At 49.7% G+C, this 22,219-nt stretch overlaps 1 protein-coding gene across 3 annotated transcripts; it reads left to right on the top strand.

Moving 5' to 3' along the window:
• The first annotated feature begins 2,975 nt into the window (after positions 1-2,975).
• Positions 2,976-21,027, top strand: ARF1 (ADP ribosylation factor 1). Of its 3 annotated transcripts, XM_060095008.1 has the most exons (6): positions 3,002-3,077; positions 12,701-12,740; positions 18,940-19,124; positions 19,200-19,310; positions 19,420-19,544; positions 19,705-21,027. In XM_060095008.1, exons 3-6 carry the CDS (start codon positions 18,977-18,979, stop codon positions 19,864-19,866), a joined length of 546 nt encoding a protein of 181 aa, XP_059950991.1. In that variant the 5' UTR covers positions 3,002-3,077; positions 12,701-12,740; positions 18,940-18,976; the 3' UTR covers positions 19,867-21,027. The 3 variants fall into 3 exon arrangements, with proteins under 3 accessions (XP_059950990.1, XP_059950991.1, XP_059950992.1); XM_060095007.1 differs by lacking the exon at positions 12,701-12,740 and having other exon boundaries at positions 2,976-3,077; XM_060095009.1 differs by lacking the exons at positions 3,002-3,077; positions 12,701-12,740 and adding an exon at positions 3,222-3,240.
• Positions 21,028-22,219: the final 1,192 nt, after the last annotated feature.

Genomic DNA, 22,219 nt, shown 5'->3' with positions numbered 1-22,219 from the left:
GTCCCTGTGAGCTGGGCCAGAGTGAGGGGGCCATAGTGAGGATGCAGGGAGGGAGGGGCCTGCATGAGATGGGGAAACTGAGGCAAGAGCAGGTATGTTCAAAGGGTCCAAAGGTGAGAGAGACCCCAGAGCCAGCCCTCTCACATGTGTGGAACTGGGCTATGGGGGTCCTCACACTGCCCCTTGACCGCTGTGTGGCTCTGGGTGAGCCCACCCCTGTGCCAACCACAGGCTTCCCACATGACCTGGCAACCCCCAGACTCCAGCCCAGGCCCAAGACAAGGGGCAGAGCTGCCCAGGGGTGGGGTAGGAAAATGGGTATGGAGGGTGTGTAAGTCCCCTCCTGGGACCCACACCATCAGAATAGCTGTAATAATCCCTGCACCTGCACCAGGAGGGACATGTAGGAGGGTGGGCTTGGAGAGTACGCCTAGAGAAGAAGGGTTCTGAGCTGAGCAGAGGGAAGGGTGCGGCCCTCTCCACACCCCACCTCTATCTGGACAGAAGCCTATCTCAGGGTCCCCTCTGGGCTCAGGAATTCTATAGAGGCCAGCCCAACAGAGCCAGGAGCAGGTAGGGGAGTGCAAGTAGGCAGAGGACCCCCAGCCCCACCCCACCCCCATCCAGGGAACTCTTTAAGAGGATAAAGTTCTGCAGTTAGGTCCTGGATGTTGAGTGCCTTCACAAGTAGTGAGCTCCCCATCACTGGAGGAGTCCAAGATAATGTTGCAGCCTGCAGATGTACTGAAGCTCCAATGTCTCCAGAGGCAGGGTACAGCCAGAGGAATAGTGAAGGTGCTGGCAACAGGCATGCTGGAGTCTGAGTTCCAGGGGCTCAATCCTAGCTGTGTGACCTTGGGTGGGCTTGCAACCTCTCTGACTGCCAATAACCTGGCACAAATGCTGTCCACCTCACAGGTGCCACACACAGAAGCTGCATGAGGTGCCTGCCAGGCCTGGGGTCCTGGCATTTCCTATTCCCTCTCTCTCCTGCCTCCTCCCCTTTGCTCTTGCTGGTACTTCTGTCCCTCTAGCCACCTTCCCCAGGGGGCCTTCTTATTCAGCATCCTTGTGTCTGATCTTGTATTTGGACTCAGGGACCCCCAGAGGGGAGGAACTTGACGCCAGACCCCAGCCAGGCCCCTGGCGTGGGTCAAGCTGAAGGTGAGGATCTGGGCTGGGGGCTTTGAGCCTGACAATGGAGGTGGCCATGGATGCTGGCAAGCCCTCTAGCCAGCTCACCTTGCCCCCTCCTGGCCAAAGCTGGGTAGGCACCCTGTTCTGTCCATCCCGTGTTTCCATCGCTTGGACTCCAGGGAAGGGGGCAGGGAGGTCCTGGTGGGCACTGGGGCCTCACTCTCCCTAGGCAACTGCCTGACACCTCCTGGCTCTCTAACAGGTCTCCGGCCAAGGACAGGGATCCTTCCCCTGAGGTGCCCACCCTGGGCCTCCCATACCTGTCTGGCCTGAAGATGCCTCCTTTTCCCAAGCGGGGGGGGCACCAAACCAGGAGAACAGAATCAGGAGGAAGGTAAATTCAGTAACCTGGGGATTACACAGGAATCCATCTTATTTTTTAAACTGTGCATGTATCTTTCACATGCTCCTTCCTGTCTATATTTTTTGTTTTTTTTTTTTTAAAGGAAGCTCTGAGGACACAATAATCATTTGCAGACATCCAGCTGTGGGTCAGTTCTCTGGGGGTAGAGAGCCAGCAGCACCAGAAGGTTCTGTGCCCCTCTCTGGAGATGTAAACCCCAGAGGGCACTTTGAGTGAGCATTGTGATGTGTTTACAGCATGGGGGGGGGGCAGGAGCTGAGGTGCAGAGCACAGGCTAGTTCTTCCATAGATTGTGAGGTCTGGGGGAGCCTGGGTCTTGAGACAGGGGACTGGCGGGGCCTGGCTCACAGGGCCTAGGGCCCTCAGCCTCTCAGGAGAAGAGGTCATCGGTGTTCGGGGCAGGAGGGCTGCCTTGGGGGGCGGGGGGGGCTGGGTAGCCCTGGGCAGGGCTGGTGAGGTCCTAGCCACCCCAGCCCAGTAAGGAGGCCCTGCCCAAGAGGAGTGGGTGGGTGAGGTGGGGCAGAGAAATGACAGGAGCCTGCCGGCATACTGCACAACACCTCAAGGCTTTTCTCTGAAGGCTTTTCTCTGCCAGGCAGGCCCCTGGGCCAAGACCCAGGTGATGGCCTGCTTTGCGCCCTCCACAACATGCAGGGCACTTGGGGAAGAGGCCCCCAGCAATCTCACCAATGACTCTTGATTTGGGGACCCTTCACAGCAGCAGGAGGGTAGTGGGGGAGAGAGTTCAAGTAGCACAGGGGTGGAGGGATGGTGCGGGACTGGGGGTTGGCGGGAGGCCACAGTCAGACCTCTAGGCGGGAGAACGTGGAGAGGGACTACGACAGGCCCCCCCTCCCTTCTGATCAGCTCAGGGAGGCTTCCCAGAGGAGAGGGCTCCCCCGTCTGTCACCTGGAACCCGCCTCGGTGGCTACCTCGGGGGAGCGCTGTTCCCTGCCCAGCTTGGCTCCCTGCTCCGCCCGTGCTACTAGACGCCAGCTTTATTTGATCTTGGGTCTTGCTTCTTCAGGTCGGCTCCTCGGGCGCGCACGGGGCTGAGTGGGTCACTGCAGTCACCCGGGCTGAGGCTGGGGAGGGGACTTTGCACCTGGGCACCGCCCTCCCGGGACCGCAGGGCCCACCCGGGACTCAACCTCTGCATCTGCGAAACGGACGCGAGAGCTCCCCCCGGGGCCGACCACTGGAGGCGCGCGCAGGCGCAGCCGGACTCTGCCAGGGCTGAGGGCGGGGGGAAGGAGGGGTGCGCGCAAGCGCAGCGGTGAGAGAGGCGTCGTCCCTGAGCCCCGCGCCTGTCCGCGGTCCCGTCCCCACCGCCCGCCCGGAGTCTGCGTGTGCACGCTGCAGCGGGGCAGTGGGCGGGACTGCGGGCGGGACCGCCCCGTTCCCCAGCGTCCTCCGCGGCAGCAGGCACTGACGTGGCCGCCGTCAGAGCCGCCATCTTGTGGGAGCGAAACCAACGCCTGCCTCCGAGCAGCAGCTGCGCCGCGGCCGCCGAGGGTGAGGCTGGGCCCGGGCCGAGTGGGGGGCGGGGGCTGAGTTGAGGCCCGGCGTGAGGCTGGGCCGGGACGGTGAGAGCCAAGACGGGTCCGAGGTGAGGCCGGGCCGGGCGAGGGGCGAGGTGAGGCCGGGCCGTGGGTCGAGGCGGGGAGCCGAAGGTGAGGTAGGTAGAGGCGGGGAGCCGAGGCCCGGCAGGGGCCAGGGTCGAATAGAGGCCGGGGGCTGAGGAGAGGCTGGGCCGGTCTGGGGGTTGAGGCCGGACCTGGGACCGAGGCGGGGCGGGGCAGGGTGGGTGCTGTGCGCTGGGCCAGGGGTCTAGGCTGGGATGGGGGTCGAGTAGGGGCCGAGCTGGGTCGGGAGCCGAGTCGAGGCCGAGGAGGGGGTCGGTCGCGCAACCCCCTCCCCAAGCCCCCCAGAGCCGCCGGGGCGGGCGCCCGGAAGTCCGGCCCGCAACGCGGGCTCTCCAGGAAGCCTCGCTTCCTGCTCCGCCTGCGAGGCCTCCTGCCTCGGGGTCGCGAGGACCAGGAAACTGAGGCCCGCAGCCCGGGACGCGGCCAAGGTCACACGATGGCCAGGGTTTGAGCCCAGTTCCTGTCTGTTCCGAGCACGGAGCCGGCGAGGCGGGGCGGGGTTCGAGGTCCGGGTTCCAGGGCGGGTGCTGTGGAGCTGGGGTCTGAGTGGGGTGCCTGCGGCCCAAGGAAGCCCCCGATGGACGCGCCGGCGGCACTGTAGGGCCCCTTTATCCAAGCTTGCTCCAACCCCGGGATTGCTTCCTGGGTGCCTTTGGCATGGATTAGAACACACTTCCGAGCTGGTGAATCTTTAACCTACGCTTGGAACGACCTGTCCAGGGTTGAGTCGGCCTCCCTAGCAGAGCGTCCTAAAGCTTTCTTGTTGCCCAGTCCAGGTGGTTACGGGAGGTAAAACGGTAGCTTTGTTAATAAGGCTTGGCAATTATGAAGTCCTTAAAATATTAGCTAATCAACTGAGCACTTTTGAGCTCCTCAAAACACCAAGTTGCTGTTTTAAATGAATCGAGCAAAAAATGCACAAGAAATCATTGGCAGGAGACAGGCAATTCAGACGATTTGGGTGGGGAGGCCCCGGAAGTCACTGTTGAGAGCTGTGTAGTTGATGTAGTTGTAGCTGATGTAGTTGGCGTTGGAGTGGTCAGCTCTAGTTCTTGTTTCAGAACTAGTGGTCAGCGTTTTTTTCTGCTGGCTGTTTGCATGGTTGCTCCTGCATTTCTGGCAGTGTGTGTGTGTCTGAAGGAGTGTGAGATGCCATGGAGCATGCTGTGTGTGGTGTTCTTGGAGTTTTAAGAAACTGTCAAGAGTAGCCAAAACTGGAAGAACTCTGAATGCATGGTGTTGTTAGCTGGGTCCAAAATTATGAGGAATTGAGTGTGTATGTGTTTATCACAAATCTGGCCACTTTGTTAAGAGTGTGCCATAAAGGTTTTCTCTAGTTAACGGGTAGAATGTAGTGTGCCTCTTCACTGGGCATGTCCTGTTGAAAACAAATCCTTGTCACTTGGGCATTAGAAACCTGTTTCCCGTGAGGGCTAACTTCAGATACAGGTATTCAAAATGGCTACTTCAGAAAGATTTAAAATAGTTGGTTTAGATAATAGCTGACTCACATGCCGTCTGCTCATCATTGTAAGAAAGTTAGTAGAAAGCAAAAACTGGTTCTGTGCTTCTCACAGTTCTGGTTTTTAAATCATGTGGTTTAGCTATTTGCTTTGCCTCTTGCACAATGTGAAGAGGGCGTTCAGACCTGCTAAGCCACCTGTACCAAAGATCAGACAGGGTTTGAAACTACAGGAAGGTACACCTGGACTTTTCTGTTTACTTTAGTAGAATTCAGTATGGACCATCAGCCACTGAGGTGATCTCCAGGGTCGAATGGCTGTAGGAATAAATCTAACATAGGGGAAAAACCCTTGTGCAAGTTCATAAATAGTATATTAACTTGGTTTGAGAGAGTTAAATCAGTTTCCTTCAAATTCTTCAAATTCAATGTTGCCTTGAGATACATGAATTTAAATCTGCTCTTGATCACAGTTCAGGCTCACCAAGCATTTCTGCAGCCTTCCTGAGGGTTGTGATCACTTACTGAGCTGGTGTTCAGACCCAGCTAGCCTGTGCTTGCCATAGCATTTATGGCTCGTCTCTGTACACGTTGTCACATAGATATTCTCCCCTTTGACCTTCCAACCTTTGTTAGATTAGGAGAATGAAGGAAATAAAATGCACATCTGTCAGAGGTGGTTGAGAAAGAAACATGAAAAATTCCTTTCATTTGGGATCTTAACATTAAATAAGAACTTACCTCTTTTGTGGTCTGTCTGCTCGTCATTGGTGTGGATGGTGTTAGAGATGTCCTCCTAGCACCATCTGAAGTGGTCTTTTGGAAACGTTTTTGACCTAATAGTGGGTTGGGTGTAACACTTCCTACTGGCAGGTAAAGGAGGGCTTGGGAACGTGTGAGTGTGAAAGAATAGGGGGTGGGGTTAATTTCAGAGTGTGAGCCAGGGTGAGGGGGGTACTTCATCCTTAGGTTCTTATCCTTTCGTGATTGTTATAAAGTCTTTAAAATATAGCATCTGTTATAGCTATACAGCTCTATCACTATTCTGGAAGGTAGTTCAACATTCTCAGATGGATCAGATGGCCTGATTAGCTAGAAAAAATGTGGCAGAATTTAACACAAAAACATCAAAGCTCCTTATTCCTAGGAGAATCTGTTAGGCCCTCACGCAGTTCTTTCACCCAAGCTTCCTTATATGAGTGGGAAGAAACGGTGAAGCTATCTGTTACAGGGACTAACCTCCATATTCCTAACAAACCAGTGTTTCCTGGGTTTTGCATACATTGGGGACAAGAGCTTGGCAGCCTGTCATCACATAGAAAGGGAAGAGTGGGACTTATCACTCACTGAAAAGGAAGAGACAAAAAAAGCATGCAAGACAGGCAGATTTTACACACATAGCAATCGGGAGCGATTCTCTTTAGGAGGCAAACATTTTTACACACCTGAGGCTACAGGGGTGACTGTTAGTATACAGCATAAATTAACAAGCCCCAGTTATGATCCATGCACATTTTCAGAAGTTAGAGATGTACAGTATATTTTAGAAACATTAATTAATGTTTAATCAGAATTTAGTAAGTTTTGCTCCTCAGAGGGATGCTAGCAAGTTAGAAGAGTTTGTCTCCAAAGAGCAAGTCATATGTGAAATAGCCAACATCTTTCAGTTTGTATTGTACATCAAATTATTTTTGCAGTGATGTATGTGGGAGCTAAACAGAAAGCTTAATACTACTAGGTGTCTGAGGTCCTGGAAATTTTTAACGTGAAGTTTTTAAGTGTCCTGTCAGTTTGACTTAGGGACAAATGGCCAAGAAAGCAGTTTCAAGATTCTGTCTAGACTTACATGTGAAGATTAGAAATGAAGGCAAAGTTAGATGTGCCAGTGTTTTGATCACAGGTTTCAGAATAAAGGATGTCTTTAAAAATTGCTGTTAAGAGTGTGTTTTCCTGTGAAGTATTCTGTCATCTGTAGATGAGCATGCAGTTCCTAACTGATTGAATCTATTAATTTATATTTAAAATACTGTATCTTTTGTCAATTTTGGTGATGTAACTTTGCTTAAAATAATTACAGCTTTTAGCATTTCTCTTTTGTCAGAGTGATATGAGATCTTGCAGATTCCTGGGGAGATCACTGAAAATATATTTTTAGTCACTGGTTGCAGGTACCTGAGGGCAGGTTTAGGAAGCAGATTGTGTACATACCTCTCCTGCGGTATTGAACTTTGCTGAGATGGACGTGTTTGCCCTGAGTAGTTAACTATGTCTCTGCAGCCCAGATTTCCTCCTCACTGGAATGTCAAAGAATGTTCAGATTCCACCACACTCATGTATACTTTTAAACCAGTATGAAATTCATCATTGAGTTGATAGGGTTTTTTTTTTTCTGACAAACTAATTTTTCAGAAAAGCATATGTGTATGATTAATCTTTCTACTTTTTCATACTTAAGGCCCTGGTAAATATTCTTTTATGATTCTTTTCTCCTCTTCTTGACAGTGAATCTCTTGGGTGCCCAGGGAGGTGGCCAGTAGAGAAAAACAGATGGAGATAGAGAGATGGGTGGAAGAAGGTGGGTGAGTTCTAGGCAGAGGAGTACTCACTGGCAGAGTATAAGGCTGGGTGGAGACACAGGGCCATGGCAGTGAATGGAATGGAAAAGCAGGCCAACAGGACACAGTAAAAGGAGTGGGCACTGAGTCAGACCTATCAGGAGGATAGGGGAGGAGGTGCCATTTGAGTAGAGGTATAAGGGAGTGAGCGTCCTGTGGGTCTTTGGGAGAAACAAGAAGCTTCTCCCAGGCAGGGGAACAGTAAGTGCAAAGGCCCTTAGATGGGAGTGCATTTAGTGGTTTTGGAGACCTGCCAGGAGCACAGGAGGGGAGAGAAGCCTGCTGGTGTGTACCAGTGGTCCTTGGAGGGATAGCCCCACAGAAAGGGTATTTTGGGAACTTGTGGGAGGATTTTGGGCTCTGTCAATGGTGAGAGGCAATACTGATATTTAGTATGTTTAGCAGCAAGAATGCGTTCTGCATGACTTTCATATAGGTGAAAAATCTGTTTATATCTTAAACCTAATTCTGCTTATGTACAGAGTCAACGCGCGCGCGCGCGCGCGCGTGTGTGTGTGTGTGTGTGTGTGTGTGTGTTTGGTTTTAGTAGATGTTCTGAATTTTCCAGGAAAGAAACTACCTTGTAAATTAAGGGTGATTGTATTTTGTTCTTTGTAGAACTTTACCAAGAGTTGTTCTCTGTTTCCGGTGGTGGGGGGACATTTCATGGACACAGCAGGCCCTGAGTATCTGAGATGCTGATGTATTTGTGGCAGTCTTCATTAGGTGGTTCTCTGACTACCTCCCTTGAACTTGTAGTATGGTCATGACCAATACTGAAGGTCACGTGTTATATCATATGACACCATTTTTCATTTCCCTGTTACATTTTAGTTGGGGCAACGTGGGTTTTTTGCAGTCTGGTGTGTATGTTGGTTGTATTGTCTGCTAGCTTCCTTTCTGGATGGCAGGGGTGGTGCTGCGAAATGCCATGGGGGTGTCGGCTCTGATCTTCTTAAGGAACCTGACTTAATCTGACCTTTCCTAACAGGCCCCTCTTGCTGGCATTGAGAACACCTTGCAAGTGGAAGCTACAGGCTTTGGGAACGCCAGAGGAGAGATGAGGTGGCCAGGACCAGGTGGATAGTGATGGGGAAGCAACTTTCAAAGGGAGAGGTGATGGGACTTGCCAGTAAAGTAAACAGATTTGGGGATGAGAGGGACAGAGAGAGGGATTGTGAGTGTCTCCGGGCTTTGGGTCTGAAGAACTGGGAGGAAGTTGCAGAGGGTTAGAGTGGGAGAGAGTGGGTCCTTTATATTTGAGGATTAGATTTTGATGGGAGACCCATGTGTTAAGGGGGTAGTAGGAGAGAAGTCTGGAGGTGAGAGGAAGCTTCATCTGGGGTCCCATGTAGGGGACTGTGTTCCTCTGGGAGTGAATGGCTGGATAGGGGCAGTACTAGGGAGTGAAAGTGCAAGACACTGAGTGCGATGGGACTGCTGGTCACCTGAGGCGGGTGACGGGGACTGCTGGGAGGTTTTAAGCAGAGGATGGCAGGAGCAGGTATATGAATGAAATTTCCCTGAGTCCAGGGCTGCCCAGGGTTTGAAATGTGAGCAGAGGTAGGAAGAGGCCTATTGAGAGGTTGCTGTGGCTGTTCACGCCAAACACTGAGAAGTTCCCACAAGGACGTTGGCCTCCCAGCCAAGACCAGCTGCTTGGAGAGTGAGGCAGAGGTTGCCCCGAGTACTCTGAGCTGGTGCACCTCTGGGTGCTCCTAACAAGGGTCTCAGGAGGGCAGATCTGGCAGGGGGCTGGCTTCAGAGGTAGGGGGATCTAACAGAGGCTCTCAACCACTGCTGCACTTCGCTATTCTGTGTCCTCTGGGAAGCCCATCACTGAGAAAAAGAGGTGGGGCTGTAATTTTTTTTACATTTTGTTTTCAAAATGAAGGTTCTCTGCAGGCAAAAATCAAGTTTTAGAGATTGGTTTAATCATTTTAATCACTCACTAAGTCCCCTTGTGCTGAAAAAGCCTCAGGGGGCCGCCTGCCACTCTGAGAAGTTTGAGGAGGAAGAACTGGGCACTCTGACAGCTCGTGGTTGGTTGCAGTTCCCTTTTTCTTCAAGGGTGTGGAAAGGGGTCTGAGCAACGCTGGCTTCTCCAGAGCCCCACCCTCGTGCCTGGAGAGGGTCCTATGTCTGCACCATGGGTGCAGGTGGCCTCCTTGAGAAGGCACCAGAACAGAAACCATAGGGGCTTTGGCATGTTTGTGGTGATCATATAATTAAAGAAGTAGAGTGACAGAAACAAATTAATATGATATACTTCACAACCGAAATCAGAATCCTGAATTGCCTTCTCTTCCTTGTTCTCACTACTGGAACTGAAACATAGGACTGTGTTATTTGACAGGTGTGCCTGCCCTTTCTGTCAGGATCATGGGGACTGAGACTTCAGCAGCTGGAGTTATGTGAGTGTGAGTGTGAGTGTGTGTGTGTGTGTGTGTGTGTGTGTCTGCGCTCATGTTGAAGCTTTTAGCTGCATTGAGAGGGCTATAGTGTAACTGTGGATCAGTCTTTGACATTGCTTGGCCCAGAGCCTCTAAGAACTAGTTTACCATTGAGGTGAGGTTGGAAGGTGAGCACTGTCGCTGTTCCACTTCTGTTTCACCATCTGTCAATTGGATTCATTGAGTACTGTTGAGCTTTTGTGTGCCCAGGGCTGTGCTCATCACATAGCTATTCCTTACATGAGTGTGGTGACTGTTAGCCCCACAGTGTGTCAAGGGTATGCTGAGAACAATAAAAAGGACTCTTCCCTGTGGAAGGTGGCATCTGAACTTGGCTTCAGAGGTTGAGTGAAGGGCTCGGTGGGCATGGCATAGAAAATGAGTATGGAGAGGGGACTGGGAGCACAGCCAAGGTCAGAATGTGGGCCTGAGTGACTTGCTGAGGAGTTCCAAACCAATGGTTCTCTGTTTGCCACTAGGATGGGTTGAAATACAATTCTAATTGGTTTCCAAAGGACCACTGATGTGCAGAATTAGTAAGGAGTTGGTGGTATGACACTTTTCAGGGTGTCTGGGTGGTTTAGAGTTGCCTGTAGTTTCTCTAATCCTGCTTTGCATTTTAGTCATAAATTGCTTTGTTTCCTCCATTTTCAGTTTAATTTGTTGTACATTTTAATGTTCTGAGGTTGATGCAAATTTGTTTTTGGTTTTGTTTTTTCGGTCTTTTGATTTCTTCTTCCAGTAACAATTTCTTTAGACTTGTGTGTTTGGAGTCAGATAGAGGGTATATATGCCCTGACTTCTGGGGTAGAAGTGCTCATTAGGGTCCATGGCACTGGCCCCACCACAGTGGGGGGCCCAGGCGCCCACCACCAGGTCTGCAGGACCTGGAAGCCATTCCATTACTGTTGCCCCATCCCATGGGCTAGCATACTCAGATGGTCCTGCATAGCTACAGGGGGCCAGGAATGTAGGTTTACTCTGGAAGGCCTCCAGCCCAGGGACAAATCTGGGAGAAGAAAATACCAAGGAGCATCCAGCGTCTGCCACTAGGACAAATGCACAGAACTGTGAGAGATGCTCCTGATGTAGCATCCGAGTGAGGCCTCAACTTGTGGGTATCATCCACTCATTGTTTCACTCCAGTTGGAGGCCGCGTGACATTTGTGTTCAGAGGTCCTACATGGATATTGTTTTCTTTTGGGGTAGACCTTCTGGTTATTTGCTCCCATCTGTAGATTTCACGTCAGTGTAAGTATCTTTGGTAATGGGCTTTGAGAACAGTTATGTTAAAAAATAGTAAGTAAAACCTTAAGATTATGAATAAGGGAGAATTGCAAAAGATAAATAAATATATTCATCAGTTAAATACTTTGGATTTTGTAGTTATTGGTAAGTAGGATTAATTGCAGTTTCACTGTTTCCACGCTCGCCTTGTGGGTTGGTATGCTTGTTCCGTTAGACAATGGACAGTGACTCTTGGATGTTCATGTTAGTATAGACCAAGAGCTACATTCATGAATGAAACTCATTTCTTGTTGTCATTTTAAGGATTTCACCTTGAATCTTAAGCTGGCCAAGAGGGACCTAAATTGAATTTCACTGGTTGCTCCTCCTAAGAATCAGACCTTACCGGAAACCCCTTCCTTCAGCTTTGGGAGGCAACTTGTAGGGCATCTGGAGACCAGGGTTAGTGTACTAGTCTCTGGATTTCTGGCACTCATCCTCCTCTGGGGTGGGGGGGTGTTGGGAACGGGACTGCTGCATAGAGGCCAGGTCTAGTACCTAATTGATTCCTGCAAAACATCCTAAAAGTTTCGATGTGAAAAACAGAAAACAGTCTCTCATTGGAATTCACCTTTAGAAGCAGACCAGAACTATACAGTTCTAGAATGTTTTTGCATGTTCTTTCATTTATTCTTTTTCTTTGTATTGAAAGTTCAGAGTCAGGGTAGATGAAATGGGTGGAGGTGGTCAAAAGGTACAGACTTCCGGTCATAATATAAATAAATCCTGTAATATGAGGTACAGTATGGTGACTGTAGTTTACCGTACTGTATTTATATTTGAAAGTTGCTGAGAGAGGAAATCTTAAAAAGTTCTCATCACAAGGAAAAAAAGGGTGACTGTGTGAGGTGATGGGAGTTAACTAGACTTTTTGTGGTGATCATTTCACAACATATACACATATCAAGTCATTCTTTTGTACAACTGAAAATAATACAGTATGTCAGTTATATCTGAATAAAACTGAAAGGAAAAAAAAAGTTCAGTCAGCTTAATTATATCCTTTGAGTGTCTCAGGCTGAATATTCTTCCTTCTGAGAGTGTTGTTGATTCTTATCTTCATCACAATTGTATTAGGCCTGTGAGGTGTATCTGCCTATCACTAGTATTGGCACATTCAGTATTCTTATGCTAATTTTTATGAAAAAGTGACAAGTAACGCTCTACCCAATTGCAGAAAAATGTTAGAGCTACAGAAATGGAATGTTGGACTAATAGAGTAATGACCGAAGGCTTTATTTAGCTGATGGGGTGGAGCTACAAGTTGATGTACAAAAAGCAGTTTGTAGCAGATTATATTATGTGATCATATTGCCTATGAAAGTAGAGGACCCCCACCCCTTAATATTAAATCCTACATGTCAGGGATGAATTAGGCTTTTGAGTGGTTGATAATCTAAGCACATATTTGACTGCTTGAAGAATGAATGAAACCCTTAAAGAAAATGTTTTATAATGTATATCAATTCCTCAGTAAGATCTTCACTTCGTTAATTTTTCTCAAATTAGATATTAAAATTGCCATTACGAACTATTGAGCTGTACATTTTACTATATGTAATTTACACCTAATAAACTTGACTTTTTTTAAAAAAAAGCAAAACGAAAGAAGTTCTGATGTCACCTAGCTGTTCATTTGAATAGGGGATTCATCCATGTGATCTCTCATTTACAGAGGGACCAGAACAACCCATCACAACCAAGACAAGCTCTAGGTTAGTGGTTTATTCTTTCTACTGATTCCCAGCAGTTTGGGTCATCTTGATATGGATACAGAGATTTTGTTAAGTAAACCAGCTCTAACAGTTTCAGAAAATGTGACAAACTTTCCTTCTGCAGAAGTAAGCTGCACAGCCCTGTAGGGGAGGGCTGTCCCTTGCTTATCTTGAATCCTCTGAGGCTTGTTAGGAGATGCAGCAGGCACAGGTAGAGGTCGTGGGTACATATATTTCTCTTCAGCAGCTAAACCAGTCACTCTGGATTCATTTACTGGAGTGGAACGGGTGTAAACTCAGGCTACATTTTTTCCTCCCTGCACTGGCTTTCCCAGGGAGGCCTGTTGTTGGCCTTGGCCTTGGCCTGTAACCTAGTAGGTCTTTGCATGCAGGAGTGTAGGCAGCCAGTTGTGTCCTGTTCTTTGCTATAATGTTGAACTGCCACCCTATCATTGTTTCTGGTCCTAACCAGAAAAAGGAAAAAACCGTTCTTAAGGGGCTGTGTCCGCTCAGAGCTTTCTGCCTCAGGAAAGAGACGTGCTGTTGTTACTCTTGCATCTTCTTATGAGCCAGCTCGGAGGTGCAAACTCAGGCAGGTGCGGGGAAGTGCTCTTTTGAGAACATCGGCGTCTTCACTGCTTAGAAACACTCCATGAACCTGAAAAACAGGTTTTGACCTTAGTGCTAGGGATCCTGGTGGAGGAAAGGGTGAAATAGGCCTAGGCTGGGCATCCTACAAGTTAGAACCTGTGTGGAGAGGCCATGGAACAACTCTCGTGGTCACTGTTGAACCTTTCCACTATGATACTGTGTTAGGTCAGGAGCTGCCAGGGTCCCTGGACCAGATGCAGGGCGGGTATAGATAGATGCTTGTATAGTGGGAGAGACCAAGTGCTGTGTGTAGCATCTTAAACCCTAGAGTTTGTGCTCATCCCCATCCAGGTTCAGCCACCAAATATATGGCCCACTTCCCCTTTGGGGCTTCAGGACTTGAGTAGGTTAAAAAACTGTGTGTGGAAGGCAAGGACCACACTGATAATCAGGGCTCAGCAGACTGCACGGCCAAGGCTGGCCAGGGGTGAGTGGGCAGACACGCTGGGGTGGGGAGGGGAGGAGGCTCTTGGACTGCCATGGCTGTGACTGACTGCATTTTGAGGCTGACATGCAGGTGTGGGCCTGCTGCTGGGCCCAGTTTACCTGGAATGTTCCATCAGTCCCATGTGGGAGTTGGGAGAGTACACTTAACCTTTTCACCCCTTAGTGCCCAGGTTTTTGTGTCAATTTGTAGGAATGTAACACTAAAACAAGTATAAACAGCAGTCTTCCATCCTGCCTCCCAGGGATAGCCCCTTTCATGCCTCACTGTACTAAGTAGTGTCCTAATACTGTTTCTCAGTGTGTCAGCTTTGGACGGTGAGGGTTGGCCCTTGAGACCACAAGTTCCGGCCTCAGCTTTCCAATACCCAGCAATGACAGTCAAAGTATCATGACTGAGTAAATATTGTTCACTGCTGAGTCAAGTGGTGACTGGCTTATGGTTTTCCCTCAGGAAATCTTAAAATGACTTCTTTGCATTTTCATCCTTGGGTTTTTTTCTGTGTACCTGTCATTAGTTTTTCCCAATTCCCCTAGAATTGCCAAACCCCACGTTTAAACCACATTGGTAACTGTTCCTCTTTTCCTGAACTCTCCTCCTTCCTGCTGCAGCCTGCGCTGGCTGCTGTTCAGACCTGCCTCTGTGTCTCCCTCCATCACCCTGGGGGCTCCCTCTGCCTGTGGCAACCTGGAGAAGAAGGCATGTGTGAAGCCTTGCATTTCAGACCTCTGTTCTGCCCTTTGGCTGATACAGAATTACAGACTGAAAGTGCTGCTTATGTCTCTCTTTTGGGGGAACAGTTTGAGGTTCACCACATAATTGAGAGAAAGGCATGGAGATGTCCACCCACATGGCCTTCCTCACTACATCCCCCACTAGAGCGGTGCATTTGTTACAACTGATGAACCTACATTGATACATCATCACCCAGAGCCCATAGTTTACCTTAGGGTTCACTCTTGGTGTTGTGTGTTCTGTAGGTTTGGAGAAATGCGTACTGACACGTATCTACATCGCAGTTTCACACAGAATAGTTTCACTGTCCTAAAAATCCTCTGTGCTCCACCTATTCATCCCTCCCTTCCTCTTAACCCCTCACAACCACTGAAAGGATCTTTTTACTGTCTCCACAGTTTTGCCTTTTCCAGAATGTCACATAGGTGGAATCATAGGTGTGTAGTATTCTTAGATTGGCTTCTTTCACTTAGTAGTGCACATGTATGCTCCTCCATGTCTTTTCATGTCTTGATAGCGCCTTTCTTTTTAGTTGAATAATATTGTTTGGATGTACCACAGCTTATCCATTCACCTACTGAAAGACATCATGGTTGCTTCCAAATTGTGGCAAAATTTGGAATGAATAAAATTTTTTGGAATGAATAAAACTTCTGTAAGCATCAGTGTGCAGGTGTCTGTGTGGATGTTAGTTTTCAGCTCCTTTGGGAGCATGATTGCTGAATTACATGTTGAGAGTATGTTTTGTAAGAAACCTCCAAGCTGTTTGCTGACAGCTGCACCATTTTGCATTCCCTCGGGGGATGGAGGAGAGTTCCTGTTGCGCCACATTCTTGCATTGCCAGCGTGTGTTCTGGGTTTTGGCTTTTGGTCGTTTTAATAGGTGTGCAGTAATAGCTCATTGTTTTAATTTGCATTTCTCTGAGGACATATGATGAGCATCTTTTCATTGCTTACGTGCCTTCTGTAAACCTTTAATGAGGTTTTCATTAAGATCTTTGGCCCATTTTTTTAATTTTAAATTTAAATTTGTCATTGTTGAGTTATAAGTGGTCTTTGTATATTTTGGATGACAGTCCTTTATCAGATGTATCTCTTGCAGATATATTCTCCCAGTCTGGTTTTGTCTTTCACAGAGCAGAAGTTTGTCATTTTAATGAAGTTCAGTTTATCAGTTATTTCTTTCATGGGATCATGTCTTTGGTGTTGTGTCTAAAAAGTCATCACCATACGCAAGGTAGATGTTGGTCTTTTAAATTGCTCCTAGTTTCCCCCTCCCTTTTTTAAAAAAAATATTTATTTATTTGGCTGCGTTGGGTCTTAGTTGCGGCACGCGGGACCCAGTTCTCTGATCAGGGATCGAAGCCGGGCCCCCTGCATTGGAAGCTCGGGGCCCTAGCCACTGGACCACCAGGGAAGTCCCAGTTTCCTCTTTTTTAAATCTTGTGTGTGTGTGTGTGGATTTTTTTCACTTTGGTTGTGAGGTCTGCTGTTCTCTGTGTCCTAATGCCCTGTTCTTGTTTTGTGGGCACCAGGTCCCCACCATGTTGATGCCAAGGCTGTGTGTGGATTGGGAATTTTGTTTGTTTTTTATTGTTTTTTTCTTTTTAAATGTCTTCTGTCTTCTCTCCAAGTTCTTTGTTTCAGTCACTTGCATTGGGGGCTTCTTAAAGGGAGATAGCGGCGTGGCTGTTTGAGGGCCTCCAGGTGCAAGAATCCATAGGTCCTTGCTTTGAGGCCTCTGGGTTACATGTGAGGGTCTGCAGGGCAGTGTGCCTCCCTGTTGATTTTGCCGTATCCGTCTGTTTCCAGTACAGTGCACCCCATGCCCTCCTCTGCCTGGATAGCGGAGTCAGGGCCCCTGGTTCAGTTGCTCCAAAAAGGTCCCTTGGCTTTCCTGCAGGGCTGAGGATGAGCACTCGGTCAGGGTCAGCCCTCACCAAAATTTGCTGTCTTCTGTCACCTCTTTCCACCTCCCCCCACTTTTCTCTTTTGAGTCAGTCATCACTTATTTCTTTATTGGTAATGATTTCAGGAGTAAGCTGAGATAAATGTGTGTGTTCAGTTTATTCTGTCTTCTATAATTTATCACTGTCTATATTTAGGAAAAATGACTATCTGCAGGAAAGGAAATATAGTAAAGATATTTTTAAATTTTAATTTTGTAACTAGGTAATATTATTCAAAACCAAAAAGAATTAAAGTGTTGAAAGTGCACTGAAGCCTGCTGGAAGGGCCTCCACGGGACACCTCTAGGACCATTGGAGCATCTAAGTCACAGTGGGTTGGTGATTCTGACCTACTGAGTAAACTAGGAATGCACAAGTTCACACTATGTCAATATATGGAGAAGTGGTTCCTTGCAGTAGAATGCTAACTAACTAATAGCTGGAAGGAATGACTCAATAGAAAATCACCATTTGACAGTCCTCATGGCAATAATTCAGCCAGGAAATGTCAGAGTGCTAAAACTAGAAGGTGGAAGTTGGATGAGGAGCGGGACATGGACTTAGTCACCAAATACTCACTGATGACTAAGGCAGAAAGTAACTTGCAGTGGAGGCCTGGCGACTCCACCTGAGCCTGTCATCAGAGGTGATAAGGAATGGTGGGGATCTGGGGCACGCCGCCCCCCACCCAGGTGGAGTGCAGTGAGGCGTGCCTGTGGCAGGCCCATATCTGTGTCCTTCATGGGTCTGGCCTCTGACCCCAGCAGTGTCCATTCAAAGTCCAGAGACTGGGGAGCTCATTGTTACTTCTAGGGGGTCAGGTATGCAGGGAAAGGCTCCTTCCAAGCCTTGACAGTGCCTTCCACCAACACCCTCTCAGAGGTCAGGTGCAAGCAGCTCCTGCCTGCTTGGAACAAGTTCTCTGTGGTTCATTTGGTTTTCTGTCAACACTCACACAGTTCTTCCCAGTTGAAGGCTGCCCAGCTCTCCACAGCTTGGCTTTACCTTACGTGCCAAAAGTCCAGATTCCTGGCTTCCCTGGTGGCACAGTGGTTAAGAATCTGCCTGCCAATGCAGGGGACACGGGTTCGACACGGGACACTGGTCCAGGAAGATCCCACATGCTGTGGAGCAGCTAAGCCTGTGCGCCATAACTACTGAGCCTGTGCTCTAGAGCCCGCGAGCCACAACTACTGAAGCCCACATGCCTAGAGCCCGTGCTCTGCAACAAGAGAAGCCACTGCAGTGAGAAGTCCGCGCACAGCAACAAAGACACACCTCAGCCATTAATTAACTAATTATTATTATTATTTTTTTAAAGTCCAGATTCCTAAGCATTTGAGAAAGTGACCGTTTTTTCCTAAGACCTTGTTTGGAAATAAAACAGTTGAAGGAGGAGAGTACTGAGCATGGAGAGGCCAGGCCTGGGCAGCTCTGGTGCCTTGGGCGCCTTTTGGGACAGGAGATCCCCTCCTCCGAGAGCCTCACTCTCCCACAGCTGTGGTCACTTGTCCCTTCCTATAGGTCTGGGTGTCTGGACCTGGTCTCTGACCTTGAGTCCAGCCAGCTCAGTGGTATCTTAGTGTTTCTGCCCTGCTGAGTGAGGGGAGCCTGGCGGGAGCCCAAACACAGCACATGTGTTCTCGTACAAGCATGTTGCTGCACCACACAGGCCTTCTCCTCTCTGGGACAGCATTGACCACAGCTCTTGGGAAAGTGTCCCCTGGCAGGCTCCCCAGGGTCATTGCTGTGGGCTCACCCTTAGACTTAATGCCCTGGTGTGCTGCCCTAGAGCCCAGGTGTTCTCACTCCACCGGTCCTGCCTGCAGGGTGTGCTAAGCTCTCAGCATGTTGGGAAAGGTTGGCTTTTGGTCTCTGCCATGGGCCCTCCTAGCTTCTCGTGTGTTAGTTGCCTTAACATTGGACTGTTTTTCACTGAGACTTGGAGCAGTTGGGAGACATGGTAGGGCCTTGGAGTGGTTGTTTCTGGCCCCTTGAAAAGCTCTGTATTAGATTATGGAGAATCTCGCGTTCATTTGAAAGCCACACCTCTCCACGCATGTTGGACGTAGCATCCCACCGTGGCAGGTTGTAGGACTTAGAGGTAAGTTACCCTGAGGCCTTGGGTGTCACTTCCTGAGATAATGGCAGTAGCTGCTTCAAAATCCGGTCAGCCCTGTTCTAAGATTCCCATTCTCTCCCTTTTAAGGGTGATTTCAGGGCTCAAGAGGCAGGCGGGCAGGACTCTTTTTCTTCTGGATAGGAACCAGGATTTCATCAGCTTATGCCTTGTGAGTTTTTAGGAGAGATAGCAGGATGTCCATCTGTCTGTCTGTGGGTGAGTCTGTCTCTGAGCTGCTCCTGCTTTGCTGGCCCTGGGCAGCACAGAAAGAGACACAAGGACTCCTTGTATCTGCAGGTTTCTCTGGCCAGTGTTGCTCCCACCAGTCTACAGCATGGGGAATATCTTTGCAAACCTCTTCAAGGGCCTTTTTGGCAAAAAAGAAATGCGCATTCTCATGGTGGGCCTAGATGCCGCGGGAAAGACCACCATCCTGTACAAACTGAAGCTGGGTGAAATCGTGACCACCATTCCCACTATAGGTGAGGAGGCTGGGCCCCGGGAGGCTAGGGGGTAGTGGTAGCCCTGGGGAGAGCGTCACACTGGGTCTCCTCCAGGCTTCAACGTGGAAACCGTGGAATACAAGAACATCAGCTTCACTGTGTGGGACGTGGGTGGCCAGGACAAGATCCGGCCTCTGTGGCGCCACTACTTCCAGAACACACAAGGTGAGGGTGGGCAACCCCATTACAGCCCCTCAGGAGGGGGGCTGTGGCCTTTGGGAGAGGTTGGGGGTGTCCTGGGTGCCTGCACTAATGCTTACTGTTCCCTGTGCAGGTCTCATCTTCGTGGTTGACAGCAATGACAGAGAGCGTGTGAATGAGGCCCGGGAGGAGCTTATGAGGATGCTGGCAGAAGACGAGCTCAGGGACGCCGTTCTGCTCGTGTTTGCTAACAAACAGGTACGCATGGCTGAGCCACCCTGTGTGCTGGTGGTGCGTGCGTGTCAGGCAGCCAGCCTCTCGGCGATGGAGGTCTGACGGGGGGCGGGTCACAGGTCAGGTGGAGAGGGTTCCATGCAGTCCCCTTGACCCACGCCCGCTTTGCTACCCTCCCCATTAGGACCTCCCCAATGCCATGAATGCAGCTGAGATCACGGACAAGCTGGGTCTGCACTCTCTGCGCCACAGGAACTGGTACATTCAGGCCACCTGTGCCACCAGCGGGGACGGGCTCTATGAGGGACTGGACTGGCTGTCCAATCAGCTCCGGAACCAGAAGTGAGCTGTACTCCTCTCTCCTCCCCTCACACTCCCTCCTTCTGCCCTCGCTTTACTCTCATGTGGCAAACGTGCCCCTGTGGTGTGAGTGCCAGAAGCTGTCTCCATGGTCGGTCACAGTGTGCTTCACCATGCTGTAAATGTGCAGACGCAGCCTGCAACTGGGTTTTTATTTAATGTAAATAGTTTTTGTTTCCAGTGAGGCAGTTTCTGGTACTCCTATGCAATATTACTCAGCTTTTTTTATTGTAAAAAGAAAATCAACCCACTGTTTAGTACTGAGAAGGGATTTTAGGCACACGGGTCATCCAGGAGTCACTGTGTCAGAAAAGCCCGATGTTCCTCTTCTGGGCTTTACATCTGTGTTGAGATCCATTTTGGTGGTTGGTTTTTAACCCAAACTCAGTGCATTTTTTAAAATAGTTACAAATACAAGATAAGGAGAACACTTGAACACACAGAAGGGAGAAATGTGCCTAGTGTAGGTTCTGCAGTAATGGCCTGAGTCCAGTCCACCAGTGGTCTGTTTCCCGTTGGGAACGTGAAACGGGGCAGAACCAGCTATGATCCATTCTGCATGGTCACAATAGGGTCCCTGTGATTTGCTCTGTCTTGGGTCATCCCACACCCCGTAGCGTTTGTGCTTGTATCTGTGCTTACATGGCTGCCCAGGAGATGGGCTGGAGGCTGCATCCACCGCTCTCAGACCCCTTGGAGGAACCCCAGCCTTTTCTTGGGTCAGCATGGGCACTTTGGTTGGAACGCTCTGGTCTGAGTGGGAGCCCTGCAGTCCCCTTGCTTGCCTGCTCCGGGCTCTCTGGGGTCTCACCAGCAGGAGCGCGGGTGGTCATCCTTGAGCCCCAGCCCCTCGGAGCCCCTGTCTACGTGTGCTTTCACTCCCTCAGCCTGCAAGGGTCAGATTTGCCATCGAAAAATGATAACCTCTACTTTTTTCTTTTGTATTTTGATAAACACTGAAGAAGCTCGAGCTGTTAAACTTTATCTTGGGGAAAACCTCAGAACTGGTTTATTTGGTGTCGTGGAACCTCTTACTGCTTTCAATACACAATTAGTAATCAACTGTTTTGTATACTTGTTTTCAGTTTTCATTTCGACAAACAAGCACTGTAATTACAGCTATTAGAATAAAATCTCTTAACTATTTCATGGCTCTCCCATTTTTGGGTGCCCCTGACTGACAGTGTGCCTCGTGGAGGCTGGGCAGGGACAGCTGCTTCCTCCTCACTTAGGGAGGGCAGCATTGCTCTGACTTGCCCCATTCCCTCTCTCTCTCTGCCCATCCCTTCCCTGCCACCCCACCCTTGTCTCCCTGCCCCCCTCCCCCACTGCTTCACTTTCCCATGGGTGGGTGTGGGTATGTCCCAGTGCCCTTGTGGTGACCACCTCATTGGTCTCATGCTGGCAGTCCAGCCCCCTGGTCCCAGTCTTAGCAATGCCTGGTTGTGAAAGGGACAGCAGGGTCACCGTATGGAGTATGCCCAAAAGGCTAGGGCCGGGTGGTAATGTGGAGGGACCCCCCCACCCTTCCTAACATCCACCCTCTGTGGTACCCCCCAAGCCAGCCAGCTTGTCCTCTGGAGGGGCGGGAACCCCTGACCAAGCTCCACGTCACTGCCACAGCGATTGACCCATGCCTGGCTGGGTGCTTTGTGCACCTGTGCCATAGACCCCGTCTCACTTTTGCAGGGCTTGTTCCTCTGACCTGGAGCCCTTCTTGGCACCCTTGTTCCCCCCACTGGGTGCAGGCATTGGCAGGCGAAGGTCCAGGTGTCCTTTCCCCCAGAAGGCAGGCTGCCCCACCATAAATAATGATTTGCTCTAACAGGTTGAAAACCAGTGCCGAGTGCTCTGAAGACAGAATTGCCTTCAGCTCTCATTTCTTTGAAAATCAGAAGCAAAACAAGAACCTCAATAATGAATCCAGTCTGGGTTTTGTCTTTATTCCAATGTGGTTGTAAGATGTTAAGTTTTCACTTTTTCTGTGGAGGGCCAGGTTGTATGTATGCCTCCCAGCCTTGGAGATGGGGGGCCAGGTGGGGGGAGCCAGTGCCGTTGTAGCACGCAAAGGGGGTGGGGGTGAGACAGTGGTTAAAAGGTCCCTTGGTGGCCTGGGGAGACAAGGGTGGCTCCAGGTACAAGTCTAGCTCCCCATGATCTAAATGCCCAGGCTGCCCCTTCTAGCGTGCTCACCTACCTGCAGCTGAGCACTCCTTGGCCCCTCTGCCCTCCCTGCTGGCCACACATGACCCAGGGCTCTTGGTACACCTGAAATTGATGCAGGGGACCAGGCCAACATGGGACCCCAGGATACTGACCACCAAAAGGACAGTGCCCCT

This window comes from Mesoplodon densirostris, chromosome 3 (assembly GCF_025265405.1).
Source record: "Mesoplodon densirostris isolate mMesDen1 chromosome 3, mMesDen1 primary haplotype, whole genome shotgun sequence".
NCBI classification, from domain to species: Eukaryota; Metazoa; Chordata; class Mammalia; order Artiodactyla; family Ziphiidae; genus Mesoplodon; species Mesoplodon densirostris.
The sequence above is the reverse complement of the archived record's forward strand: the minus strand, read 5'-3'. Positions and strand labels throughout refer to the sequence as shown.

Coding starts and splice junctions, on each gene's coding strand:
- ARF1 (XM_060095007.1), top strand. CDS start 18,977: ATGGGGAATATCTTTGCAAACCTCTTCAAGGGCCTTTTTGGCAAAAAA. Junction 19,125..19,199: donor GACCACCATTCCCACTATAG/GTGAGGAGGCTG, acceptor GGTCTCCTCCAG/GCTTCAACGTGGAAACCGTG. Junction 19,311..19,419: donor CTACTTCCAGAACACACAAG/GTGAGGGTGGGC, acceptor TTCCCTGTGCAG/GTCTCATCTTCGTGGTTGAC.